The 14,317-nt window shown below is 41.1% G+C and overlaps 1 protein-coding gene across 1 annotated transcript in view; it reads right to left on the bottom strand.

Moving 5' to 3' along the window:
- The window catches only part of LOC131917011 (NACHT, LRR and PYD domains-containing protein 1a-like), a 37,536-nt gene that overhangs the window by 20,149 nt on the left and 3,070 nt on the right, over positions 1-14,317 (bottom strand). Inside the window, exon 2 of the mRNA XM_059270663.1 lies at positions 4,131-5,787. Coding sequence (XP_059126646.1) covers positions 4,131-5,787 — 1,657 coding nt within the window. The remainder of the gene's footprint in view (positions 1-4,130; positions 5,788-14,317) is intronic.

The raw sequence follows: 14,317 nt of genomic DNA on the forward strand, positions 1-14,317 counted from the left end.
GTTCCTCATCTACATCCTTATCATAGCATGCTGTGTGTTTATTTTGTGTGTCTGTTTCTGACTAGTCTAGGTGTCCCACAGGGTATGAACAGGTGGCTGGCATCTTTTCTTTTTAATCTCAGTGCCCTGCACAGGCCCTGGTACAATGGAGGACCTTGGTAATTCAGACAGCCTTCCTCCTTTTGATGTTAATAAACTGCTTTCCTTCAGAACAGAATTCTAGAGTCTCATAAAAGAAAACTGGAAAGGGGAGATGGGAAGAGAGCTTAGGAGAGGTGGTTGAGAGAGAATCTATGATGGGATGTTTAGCACGGTCAGTGAACATTACATTTGTGTTGGTTCACATATCCTCATATCTTTCCAAGAGAAGGGGTAGAGGAAATATAGATAGATGGATGATAGACATACAGATAGATAGATATAGAGACAGGGAAAGACAGAGATGCATGGAGAGAGACAGAGTGTGATAGACTGAGAGAGAAATTGACAGACAGAGAGAGACATATGGGGAGAGACAGAGATATACACACAGAGAGACAGGAAGAGAGAGAGAGAGAGAGAGAGAGAGAGAGAGAGAGAGAGAGAGAGAGAGAGAGAGAGAGAGAATGCCACCATGGGTGGTAAGGCATTCCTTTAATGCCAGAAACCAAGCATACAAAGGCAGGAGAATGTGAATTTTAAACCAGCCTAAGCTACAAACCACAAGGGGCTGGCAGTTGCTATGTGTCTGGTGTGTGCAACATATGATCCCTAACATTGTAAACAAAACAACATAATAAACTCAAAATAAAATGACAAGTGTGAAAACATAGATTAGAGATGGCCAACTTTGGCTGAAACAAAAGTATAGGATGTTTTCTTTTAGTTTTACAAGACCAAAGAATGTTAAGTAAACCAAATTCTAAACTTTGAATGATAGTGTTTTAAAAAAGCTTTATTTATTTTTTACTTTATGTATATGTGGTAGTTTGAATGTAATTGGCCCCCAGAATCTCATAAGGAGTGGCACTATTAGGAAGTGTCATTTTATTGAAGTGAGTGAGGCCTAGTTGGAGGACGTGTGCCACTCTCAGGCTTTAAGGTCTCCTTTGCTCAGGATACCACTGAGAGTGCCAGTCGATTTCCCATGGCCTGCATATCAAGATGTAGCCAGCACCGTGTCTGCCTTCATACTGCCATGCTCCCCACCACGAAGATAATGTACTGAACTTCTGAAACTGTGAGCAAGCCATCTCAATTATATATTTTTCTTATAAGAATTGCCATGGTCGTGGTGTTTCTTTACAGCAATAAAGTCCTAACTAACACAGTGTATGTTTGTATGCCTGCTTGTCTATGCTATGCATGCAGAAACTAGCTGAGGCTTGAAGCAGGGCATTGGATCCTCTCGGACTATAAATAAAGGTGGTTGTGAGCAAGGTGGTTGTCAGGCATCTGATGTGGTGCTGGGAATGAACCCACATCCCCTGAAAGAGTATCAGGTTCTTTTAACAGTGGAAACACTCTCTCAAGCCCACAAAGGATGGTAGTGTTGATGCATGTTTACTATTTACACTGATCGAAAGTGGCACTTCAGAATGTGCTATTCAAAAAACAAGAGGCACCACCATGAGCCACACACACACAGGTGTTGCCCCCTGTGGTATTTTGAAAGAAAATGACCCCAAAAGGGAGGAGCAATTTTAGGAGGAGTGGGTTTATAAAGTAGGTGTGGTCTTACTAGAGGAAGCATGTCACTGTGGAGGCAGGCTTTGAGGTCTCATATATACTCAAGCCATGCCCAATGACACAGTTCTTCCAGTTGCCTGCATATCAACATGTAGCCATGTCTTGCCATGATGATAATGGACTGAATTTCTGAACTGTAAGTGAGCCACCACAATCAAATGTTTTCTCAAGAACAGTTGCTGTGGTCATGATGTCTCTACAGCAATAGAAATCCTAAGACACTCACCTTTGCCATTGTGTATTCCCTGACTTTGGCCAGCCTGTACCTCTGTTTTTCTAGTGTGCAATGTGCTCCTTGATGATCTCCCTGCCTTGTCTGACTTTTCACTTCAACTTTTCTTTCTCACTAGCAGCAGAAGCCTCTCCCTTTCCCCTGGGGTTGTCCCCAGCTCCTAAGGCCACTGTCCTTTGCAAGCAGGCTGGTGTTCCTTGTTTCTCTTGCTGCAACTGGTCTCTGTCTCTGTAAACACTGAGAATTCTTCTAAAGCTCCACAGCAGACCACTTCTGCTTGCAGCGTCTGTATCAAGGCCCTTCAAGGCTCACTTGTTTACAATCACAGACTGGCCAAGAGCAGAAAAATGATCTAATTCACTAAGGTATTCTCCCTAGGCAATATCATAAGGCTATTCAGAATGGTATTGTACTAGACCTTTAGCAAGGAGAGAAGACAGCCTTAATTCATTAAGAAAATAAATGTGAATGTAAGATAACAGAGATTTTGTCTCAATAATCCCACAGAAAAATATGTACAGAAAAGATTAAACTGAATGTCACAATTTTTTTTCTTTAATGCTATGGATCAAACCTAGGGTTTTGGGCTATTAGGTGTGGTGTTTTGAATGAGATGTCATTTGAATGCTTGGTCCTCAATTGGTGGTACTCTTTGGGGAGGCTTAGGAGGTGTGGCTTTGTGGGAGGAAATATGCCACTGGGGGCAGAATGAAGATGTCAAAGCCTTCTGCCATTCCTAGTACACTCTTTTTGCTTCCTGCTTGTGGTTTAGGAATGAGCTCTCAGCTGCTGCTCCAGTCACATCCTTTCCCTCTGTCATGGTGGACCCTGATCCCTCTAGAACCATAAAGTCCAAATAAACTCTTCTATAAGTTGTTTTAGCCATGGTGTTTTATCACAGCAACAGAAAATTAACCAATACACTAGGCAATCTCGCTACCAAATGAGTAACATCCCAAGTCAGGGATATTTTGAGACAGCATCACACTATGTAGCCCAGGTTAGACTGGGACTTCTGGCCTTTTTGTGTCAGCTTTCTGAGTTTGGAATGACAGGAGTGCTCTATCAAGCTCAGCGACCCCAATTCTTAATGCTGTACTCTCTGAGATATGGAATTCTGAAGGACATTCATTTTTGTTCTTTTTTATAATTGATAAATTCTCACTCTTTTACAGGAAACATGTTTTTATTGGTCCACCTATTAATATAAAATGAGAGTCATTGCGACAACTTCCTACATGTCTGTAACACAGTTTAATTACATTTGTTCTCTTTGAATCATTTTCCCTCCTCTCCTCATCTTCTTCCTGTTCTCTAAGCTTTGTTCCACTAATTTCAAGTTATTTACTTTTCACATGGGCTCTTGCTATGTTGTTTAGATTGATGTCAAAGTCCTCAACTTAAGATAACTGGTCTGTTCCTGGTTACTGGAAGAGTCACGCCCTATGTAATTAGAATAGTTGGCTTTCTTCTCTCACAGGTTAGAAATCCTTAGACAGCAACTTTATTTCTCTCTTGTTATTAATTGGTAGGGCCTGGTATAAAATCAGTGCTTAACAAATCATCTAGATAGCATAGAGACACATACTGAGTCACCACTTCTGAACAGTGGCAGGTCACCCTGGAAGGGGAGTTCTACCTTGCTGCTGGGATTGGTGGGAAATTTGGAAGTCTTCAGGCTGAGTGCCAGGCCCATGTTGCTTTCAATGACACATACAAGGAAGTCATTTGGGCAGAGAAAATATAGGGACTCTAACACATTGCCTTCTGAGGTGATGGTGGGAAGACCTTGGAGGTAAGGTCACTGTTGTGAGGATAGGGGATGATGTCTGTAGGAGCTGAATTAGCAGTCCCTCAGAAAGAAAGCGTGGTAAGAGAGAGGATCAGTAACTGTGGGCCATTTTAACATTGTGGAAGATGAAGAAGATTTGAATCAAAGATGATGGAAGTCCTCATTGAGGTATAGGGAGAGATAGAAGCTCATAGACCCATTGCATAGTCAGACACACAGAGGCAAATAGAGAAAGGTGGTCAGATTCAGCAGTTCGATGTCTCCGTGACCTGTATCCTACTGCACTAGATTCAGCTAAGAGTGCTGCTGATGCTCAGAACATGTGTGCTCATGGGATCCACAGGGAAGCTGGAGGGAGGGCTCTATCTAGATACTCACAGAAGCATCCTGGGGGCCATCGGCATTTGTCCCTGCTGTCCACTCCCATTCAGCTGAAGCCTTTTCACATGGCTGCAGAACTTAATGCAGAAAGTGACCACCATGAGCGCCACGTCTGTCTGGACCAAAAGGTACTTCGTGTTTGTCAGGAAAACTGGGTGTACCATATCCACTGGGGAGTATACCCTTGTTCCTTGATAATTGTGCATAACAACTGTCAGGAAATGTTCATCCTGAATCTCATACAGACAATGGAATAAACCCAGAGAATATGGTTGATGCCATTGGATTTCCTCTAGGATATACTGTTGCAGGTACAACTTTGTCTCCCAAGGCAACCTGCAGGCAAAGATCTTCTCCATCTCTCTCATTCCCTTTTCATTTAAAAGACCAAATAGGAAGTGCACAAAGGGTGCCTCAAACAGATTTCGCCTTCCATAGACTTCCTTCAGTAATTTCACAATTCTGTAGACATACATATAACTATGACTCTGCACATTAATCTCCAAGATGCAGAACATCGCTGCAAAGAACTCCTGGAGATACAAGTGGGCAAAGCTGTAACTCATAGAGCTGGGCTGCTTTTGAAGGACACCCATCTTCACGAAATGGGCAGCGACAGACTCAGATAACCCTTGCATGTAGAGATCGAATTCACTAAACAATGTCCTTCTTCTCCAGATCCCCTCTGCAGCCAGTGAGCAGAGCCTTTGCAGCTGGGTCCCCAGGGCATGACCTGGATGAATTTGGGAAAGGTATTTCAGGCAGAGGTCTGTGGTGGTCTGTGAGGTCAGTGAGAGGTTTCCTCTCTGTTGCATCTGCTGCTTCAGGTAAGTGCAGACCAGCCAGGATACCCAGGGTACCACACATAGTGTCGAGAGCACTGGGTTTGATTTAACCAAGCTAAAAGCTTTAATTGCTTCTCTTTTCTCTGTGAAATATTTGTAGATATATTTCTTCCGTCCAGACTTGGAGAAGCCCAGGACTTCCACCCAACATGGCTGCCTCAAGAAAGGGATGAACTTCTGTCGATATGTAGTCCTAGCTGTGAGCAGCAAGGAAGCCCCAGGCAGGATGGATTTCCTCAGCAAACTGCCCAGCAGTGTGTCCACAGGCTGTGGCTGGCTCCAGTGCACACAGAAGTTGGGATTTTTCTCTCCCAAGACCCATGCTGGCTCATCTATACCATCCAGGATGAAGAGCAGCTTCTTGGGCTGAGACAGAATCTTCCTAATGGGAGCTACAGGCACAGTCTGGTCTTTTGCTATGAGCTCAGCCAGACTCAGCTGTTTGCACTGGTCCAGCTCTCTGCAGCTGAAGTAGAAGACATGCTGGAAGCGATTCCTGTAGAGCTGGCCTTCCTCCCATGCTCTCCTCACCTGCCTGGCCAGTGTTGACTTCCCAATCCCAGCAGCCCCCTCTAATATGACTAGTTGAGGCTCTTCCTGGGTATCCAGGTTTGGCTTAAATAAGTCTTGGATCTCAATCAGAAGTCCTCTCTGCTCCCTTCTACATTTATGCCAGCTTTTTCTGGTCTCCCAGCCTCTTGGAAAAGATTTTTGTAAAAGTAATAGTTGTGTAAAATTTTGGAGCAAATCCTCTGTTTTCCAGGACTCTGTGTGGTAAAGATTCTCTCTCTCTTCATTCTGATGTATTTCTGAAATGAATCATAAATTAGGAAAGAATGATGGAGCATAAGTGTACATAGTAAAGTTGTTTGTTCTTTCTTTCATTCTTTCCTTCCTTTCTTCCTTCCATTATTAACAACTGGATGAATTTAGACATCTGTCTAAGCTGTACAACCAACTGGCTGTGGGCACTGGGATATTCTGAGTGGTACAGTGCAAAGATTGTGAGCTTTCAACTAGAAGAATTTAGTCCAAGTCTTCACTTGACGGATAATTAATAATAATAATAATAATAATAATAATAATAATAATAATGCTATATGATGTTTATTCACTCTTCAGATATTTATTATGTTTTACTCTCTGCTAGACCCACTCTTGGGTATGAGAATAAAGGGTGAGTTCACAGACACAACTATCCTCATTCAGTCAATGGGATGATGCAGTAGTTCCACTGAGCTTTGACTTTCTTGTCTGTAATTTAGGGGCTGTGGTTTTTCCCTGTAGGAGGCCATGGAGTACTGGGGAGATTATAGACAATGGAGCCAATGTCTGCTCCTGACAGATCACATTGGCTCCCACCATTGCAGTCCTAACTATATCATTTGTAAGTCCTGAGATTGTGGGTCTGAAGGGATGGTTTTGAGATGCCTTATAGTTTATGTTTCAAGGAATGGAATTTGTCCCCTGTCCCCAGGACTGGAAACCCCAGGCATGTTTTGTACTGCCTTCTAGATTTTGGTAACAACAATCCTTGATTATGACTACTGTGTGGATGTCTTTAGTCCTGACTGAAAATCATGTTGAAAGCAATATTGAAATTCAGTTGCCAGTGTAAAAGTATGGGAGCAAGGGTCTATTGTGAGTGTTTGGAGTCATGGGAGAAGGCCCCTTAATAAGTGACCAATATTTTTCTTCTAGGATTGGGCAAGCTGTTGTGGGAAGGGGTTCCCTATCTCTCCTGCAGTCACCTGCTTGCCTGTATACTTTTTTTCTTAAGCAAATAAGTCATAGTCTCTACTCTTGGAGTTCTAGACTCTAGAAGTATAGTTAAATATACAAGTTCTAAAAACAAATAAACAAATAACCAACCAACCAACCAAACAAACAAACAAACAAACACTGAATACTGCAGTGTAGTCCTGTAACTCATCACTCAGAAGACAGAAGGCAGGAAAATCAGGAGCCCAGGGACTGCTTTTCCATATGGTGAGTTGGGAAATATCCTGGCCTACAATCAGTCAGTCAGTCAATCAATCAATCAATCAACCATACAAACAAACAACAAAACAACAAAAGTTACCCAGTCTCTGTTTTCTGTCCTGACTATGGAAAACACACTAACACACTTGCTCTTGATGTAACCTGCTCCATCATTCTTACAGCACACTTTGCTGACTTCTTCCCTCCTGCCCTACTCCCCCTTCCTCCAACCAGTGCATCTGAGAAGTCTTCTCCCCAGTTTGGACCTGAACACAAATATCCTCTCAATATCTTCTTTGGAGGGAACTCAAGACAGGCAGGAGGATGCCCCATGGACCAGAATTCAAGTTCATGCCTCAGCACCTCAGGTTACCTAAAGTACAAGGCAACTGCTTGTACTGTCTTGGTCAAGGTGCTGAAGAAAATTTGGTGAGAGCACAGAGTGTAGCATCAGTTCACACAATTAGCCCTTGAGAGATTGGCTTCAGGGGCCAACTTGCCTCTGAAATCAGGGTATATAGATCTGCTTTCACTGTCTTCTGTAGGACAACATATAACATCTCCTGAGTATAGTAGGTTGATCACTCATGAATGTGTCCAAGGTCTGCCTGGCTCAGGCCATGTTTGCTTTTAAGGTGCCAAGGGAGAGCTCAGCTCTTCCTAGGCTGTGCTCTCCAAGACCTCTCATCTGGGATATATCTGTTACTATGCACACATCTAAGTCTTTTTCGGTTTTGTCACACTTAAAAGCATCTGGGGTAGCAAGTTAATGAGTTTGACAAAAAAAGCATGTGGACTAGAATTTGGATCCCAAGATCCCCTGTACATGCTGCATTTGCATTGGGCCCTTGTTATTCCAGGCTCAGAAAGTTAAGTCAAGGGATCCACAGAGCAAGGTAGCTAGCTAGACTTGCTCCACTGACAAGCTCTGGGAATGAATGAGAACCTCTGCCTCAAGGAATAATGGAAAAGCAACTGAAGAAGAATCTAGATATTAATTTAGGGTACTCACAAGCACACACAGTGTGAACTCCTACATATGTGTTATCCAACACATGCAAAGATGCATACATACATGTATACATACCACACATATGCACATGAACAGAAGAAAAGTCCAATGAAAAATCCACAGAAAATTGATAGAAATGAAAAATATCCTACTTAGTGAAGTAACCATGCCCAGAGAGACAAATGTCACATTTCTCTGTGTATGTGGATCGTATAACAAATGGTCATATGTTATGTATATGATCCATATATTTAGATTTGTATGTTTAATTTGCTCTTTTAAAGGTTTTTAATTTAAAATTTGAGAATTTCCTAGTCCATACCATATTTACATCATTTCCATCTTTCTTAGTCTTTTCCCCTCCAACTCCTCCTGTGTCACCTCCTTCCCTTCCAAATTTATCTTTTATTCTTTAGTGATTGTTACATCCACACATAATCCATCCATCCATCCATCCATGCATACATACATACATTCATACATACATGCATGCACACAGTGTGTTGAGTCTATGTAGTGTTGCTGTTATATATTTAATGTTGACCACTTGGGATTGGATAACCTATGAGGGACTCATCTCTGGAGAATTCTGATTCTCCCTCTCCAGCAGCTATTAATTGCCTGTAGCTTTTCATATAGAGGTAGGATCATGTGAGACTTATTTGGAGACTCTCTAGAGATAAGGAAATTATAATAAGCCCAATAGAGGGGTAGGGTAACAAACCTTAAGGGGTGGAGACAGAGTAGAACCATTTTGATGTGAAAATGTTTAAGTGAGGTTTATGTGGCTCAAGGTCGAAGTGAGGATAGGGATTGTGTGATAGGGGAGAGGAGTGGGTGGGATAGTAAACCAAAACTAACAGTGTATGAAACATCCTATGGACACACACCACTTTGTAAGCTAATCATAACAAATAAATATAGACTATTGTATAATGAGTGCATGGTGCTTTCCTCAGAAGACATGAATTATTAAAGAGAAATCCCAGTGGCAAGCATGGAGTACCTTCCTAGGCATTACTGGTCAGGGAGGATGCAGAGACTACAAAAGCAGCAAAGCCTGTTGCTGTTGCTCTTGGTGATCTACCAGAACTACAGTTAAGACCCTATTGCTGAAGACACAACATTTGTTACAGGACTTAGAGACTCCAAGTTAGAACAGATTTGAATCTTCTTTCATGCTGGGTAACTGTCATAATACTAGGAGGTGCTATGAGGACACTGGGGGAGACTGTCATCAATGATATTATCTGATGTTGACCCTGGATGCTGCAAAACTGACCTGATAGGTGAGACATGCCTAGAGATGCAATAATGACATGGAGATTATAGGGTAGCCATCTCCCTCCTGATGAGATTTGAAGAATTTCTCATTAGATTTGAATTTCACAGGAGGAAATTCACACCTGTAAATGCAGTCTACAGCTTATGGCTCAGGAGGCTATGGCCCTGAGGGAAAGACTTATTGCTATTTTGAAAAATGGGTTTATTGTTAAACTGCCTTCTGAATACTTATGGTTATACCCATTGAATAATGTTTCTCTCAACCTTGTCCAGAGAAGCTTCTCTCTGCTGTGGGCAGCAGTTAATGTAGAGACCCATAGTCAAAATGCTAAGTGAATATTGTGTGCTTGGCCCTAAGTGGGATGTCTAAGTGGGTCACCAAGGATCTGGGAACAGTGCAAAAGTAGTGACAGAAAGAATGAAAGAGCTGGAGGACAGGAAAGAGTGTGTCCTGTGAAACGTGTTCTTCTGGATGTTACATGGCTGTTGTGCTCATGAACTCACTACAGCTATAGGTGCTTGTGCATGACTTGCACAAGGCTGGCCAAACAAAGTTATTATATCAGGCAGCACTAATTGGATTGAGAGGTTAAAAACAACAACAACAACAAAACCCAGGTGTGGGGCGTTTACCCAACCACCCCCACAGTTCCCCAGAGTTTTCTTGAGTGCGAGCAGCAGGAAATATTAGATAGAAGGATTTATTGCGGAGAACATCGCGGAGATAAACAGATAGAAAATAAAGGATAGCCTCGAGAGGGCCTGGAACCTATTCCAACGGGCCCCGACTGCCTCTGCCCCAGGGTTTTTATAGAGACGCCAAGGGGTGGAGCAAAAGACCTCCTCCCCCAGCACAGCCAAGTGCAGACCATCTCAGACACCTGCACTTAGGCCCGTGGTCTAATCATCCTCTATGAGGACCTGCTGGGTAAAGCCACGAGGAACCCGAGAACGGGCTCCCACAGGTCCCCCTTTCTTAATATATAAAAAAATAACTAATAATGGCTTACAGCAATCTCCATAGCTGTTACACCTCCCAGTATGGGAGTAGAGGATATAGATGGCATTTCTCTTTTGAATTAGGTCCAAGGTGACTACAGCAGTCTTAGCTGCCTCAAGCCCTTTCTAAGTCAAAAACTCTTAAGGCTACTACAAACTTAAAGAATCCCTTAGCTTCATCATTACCATTAACAGGTTAACATAAACATTGCTATACATAGCCACAATTCTCTGTCTTACAACTCAAAGCAAACTCTTAACAGAACCATTTGAATTAGCATATATGGTGCTATATATAGTTAACAATTTTCTCCGTCTTACAACTTTAACTCAATCATTTGAATTTTCTTGCTAACAGAACATAGGAAAAACTTCGATGTATTCACATCAAACTTAAATATTTCCTTAACTCCACAAAACCAGGGTGCATTAATATCAATAGGGTAAATATAATTTCTGCAAACATAATTCAACCTCATAACTCCTCCTTTTCTTTATAATTTTTTAAACAAAATCTAAAACCTAGTTAGAAGAACCCAAACTCATACAATTCCTACAAACCCATATTGAAAAGCAATTTTCTCAATCTAACCATTAACACTTTGAAAACTTAGCAAAACATCCAAAAGCAGTTTCTTAATAAAACTCTTTACACTTTAAAAGTAGTCTCTTAATATACCCCATTTGCATTTCTTACTAACAAAAACATGACATTAATCCACTCAAACAACTTTTGAAATTAGACTAAGGAATATTAACTCTCCCCCTTTTCTTTATAATTTAAGCAAAATCTCAAGCCTAGTTAGAAAACCCAAACTTCTGTTTAAACAGTTCCGTTTGTAACACAAACCAGTTGCATAAGTAATTCCATTTTACATAAACAGTTCCACAAAACAATTCATGAATCACCAGTTAATAAAGCATATATGCATACGCAAAACTGCATCTTGATTCTAGGTAGAAATAAATTTCTTCATTTAAACAGTTCCATTTTTAACCCAATTCCAGAAAACAGTTCCTAGGTCATTACTATAAGTAAACTCAATTGTCCCATTGCAATGAAATCTCTATTCATTTCATTTTTTAAGTCCCAAAATTCAAATGATAAATTCTGGTACTAGCCTTCCAAATATGAAGAAATCCATAACCAAAATCTTTCTGTAGTTTTATCTCATTTTAAGTTCAAAAAGTTCAAACAAGAAATAAATTCTGGTATCAGGCTTTCACTTCCAAATATGAAGAGACATTTTTCAACCAAAACTTTTTGCTGTTAAAAATTTTAGTTCAAACAAGCGTCTCTGAACTTATTCTCAAGCCAGAGACCTTTTTAGGTACAGTAGTATTCTAAACCGCACCGTTTTTGATGTTAGCTCAGGTTTTTCTGTGTTGCGTTGATTTTCCATGAATCTCAGCTGCGGATGCCTTGTGCTAGTTCTGGCGTCCGCCGTTCTTAGCTTCTTAGTGGCTTCTGGAGCTTTTGAAAAACCGCTCAGACTGCCTGCTTTGCAGTCTGCTAGGACACTAACTTCTGTATGTCTCAGGTTCTTTCACCATATACATTAAGAATAGACTCACACTTAACATTTACACTTTACAAACTCACATATAACGTATTAACATCTACTTATTTATACTCCTTAAGGAAACTATAGAACTACTTTAGCAAATATATTTCTTATTACTTATATATTTCTTATATTCATTCCATCTTATTCTTATTTAAACTTACATTTACAGCTAACATCTTTTCTTACAAGCTTATCACTACATGTCTTAAGACTACCTTAGATACTTCTTGCAAGCTTATATTCTTAAAGGATCTATAGATCTATTTTACAAACTTATATAGGGCTACCATTAGCATTATTTAACTTAGCAAACACCTAAAGATTTTTTAACACAGATCTAACAAGAGAATTTTTATAAACTTACATATCTTATTTTCATCTTTTTCTATTTCTTACTCTTAATTATTATCACTATCTCTATTAGAAAGATTCTTAACTAGACAGGAAGTACGTACATCATTGCTAACGTTTAGAGTTTATAGTCAGCTTTGTTATAAAACACTGGGATTTAGTGAGTGTTGTTATAGAATTGTGATAGTTGTTGCTAGGGGACTGTAACCTTCCCAGGATGATGCCACACTCCAAAGTTGCCAGTTCTCTCAGCCGTTCCGGACCCAGCAGAGATGCACTGTCAGCGGTAGACGGTGTTTAACTAGAGGCTGTCCCTTCACCCAAATTCATAATAGTTCCCCCTAAGTGCTTCAATTCAGACAAATGTTTCTATTACAGCAGTACTCTTGGTTTGTTCTACCGAAAAACTTCCCTTCACACTGACGGTGAAATTACCGTATTTAGCTGCTGTAAGCTCTTTGCCAAATATCGCACAGTTATTAGGTGATATAAAGTATTTTTCCAAAGGAGCTAGTAAAGCCAAAAGTGGCACAGCTCTGAACTCTATTTCCTCACTGTTTGCATTAACCAGTGACAAAACCTCAGAAACACTAATTGAGCCACTTTCATTCTGGTTCCATTGTAGGAACATCATTGGAGCTGACCTTTCTTAGTTCCAAGCTCCTTACGAAACGCTCCGGTAATCACCGAGCTTCATTCTCCTCTTGTGAAAAAACACAAACATGTCCTCGACCCCATATTAACACAGGATCGGGACCCTTCCACAATCCCGAGCAGGGATCTTTCCATTTCCCATTACCCTCAGCTAAAGGACCAGGAAGATTGGAGTGAACTCTAATATGGCCCACAAAGCATGGCAGCTTTCTTTTGTAGATAGCATAAGTTTCCTTCACATCTAAGACAACGTTCAGTGTATAAACTGCTCTCTCTTGCTTTAAGGATTTTAAAGTGGCTTGTTTGATCTTATAGGTAGCTTTCTGTCATCCAACTACCGTTAAAACTTTGCACAGCTATTAGGGTAAATAAGTCATTTTACCAACCCCCAAACCGCGAAGTGCCTAGTTCCATATCCTTTCAATGTTTCATTGGAACTGACACTTAAAACTTAGATGATTTTCCTCCTTATTCTTTTAAAAGCTGTATTTTAAAGTTTACCATGAACGTATTTTCGAGCTGACAAAAGTGTTTCAGGGCAATGTCGCCATCTTTAGCAGAAAAACTACCTTTCCCAGAATGCATTTCCCTTATATCAGTCCATAATAGTATCAGTCCCTTAAATCAGTCCTTTATATCATTTCCCTTATATCAGTCATTTCCCATAGTTCTTTTTGGGTCTGAGAGTCAACTTTTAAGTTCTTTTTTACCAGACTTGCTTACAAATTCTTGCCCGGGAGGTTTGAACAAAGTTTTTTGCTTTTGCAACGGGAGATTTGAACAAGCATTTTACATTTTCAGTTATGGCACGTTGGGAGATTTCTATTCTCGCCTCAACTGGCTTTAACAGGTGTTTCTCCTTCATCCGACACCGGCCCCAAATCAGAACCACACCTGCCTCGTTAGCCGGCATTGAGGCTGGCATTTCTGATAGCAACTTTCCTAGGGGCTTGTGTTTGTCTTAGCCAGTCAGTGAAAAACATTCACAACAGAGTTTTTTCATAGCTCTTTCAGAGAGATTTTCTCCCACTGATCTATCTCATTTTGCTTGTTCCTTCCTTCCCCAGATGCAGAGCTTCAAGTATCTGCGGCTCTGTACCTCTGCTAGCTGCCTTTGGAGGTAGGGGCTTTTTTTTCTCCCCCCCGAATCTGCCTCAAATTCTAGCAGCTTTTTCAGGTCATATTTTTCTGGGGAGGAATCGGTCCCTTCTGTTTCTTTAGAGTCTTTCTCCCAGACAGTTCCCAGTTTGGTCTCAGTTTATCCCCTCTACCCCAGAAACAGTTTCCGACACTACAGTGGCGGCTTTCCCTGCTACCGAAGGTAGGGGCTTTAGTCCGTTTCTGTTTTCGGGGTCTGTGTGGTTTGTGTACAGACTGAAAATTTAACAAGGGAGGTTTTTGCTATCTCTAAACTCCCATTAGGACAGGCGTTTTGTTTCATCAGGCCTTCACCTGGCCCAGTCCCCCAGTGGGTTATGTTTGTCTGGG

The sequence above is a fragment of the Peromyscus eremicus genome, chromosome 8a (assembly GCF_949786415.1).
Source record: "Peromyscus eremicus chromosome 8a, PerEre_H2_v1, whole genome shotgun sequence".
NCBI lineage: Eukaryota > Metazoa > Chordata > Mammalia > Rodentia > Cricetidae > Peromyscus > Peromyscus eremicus.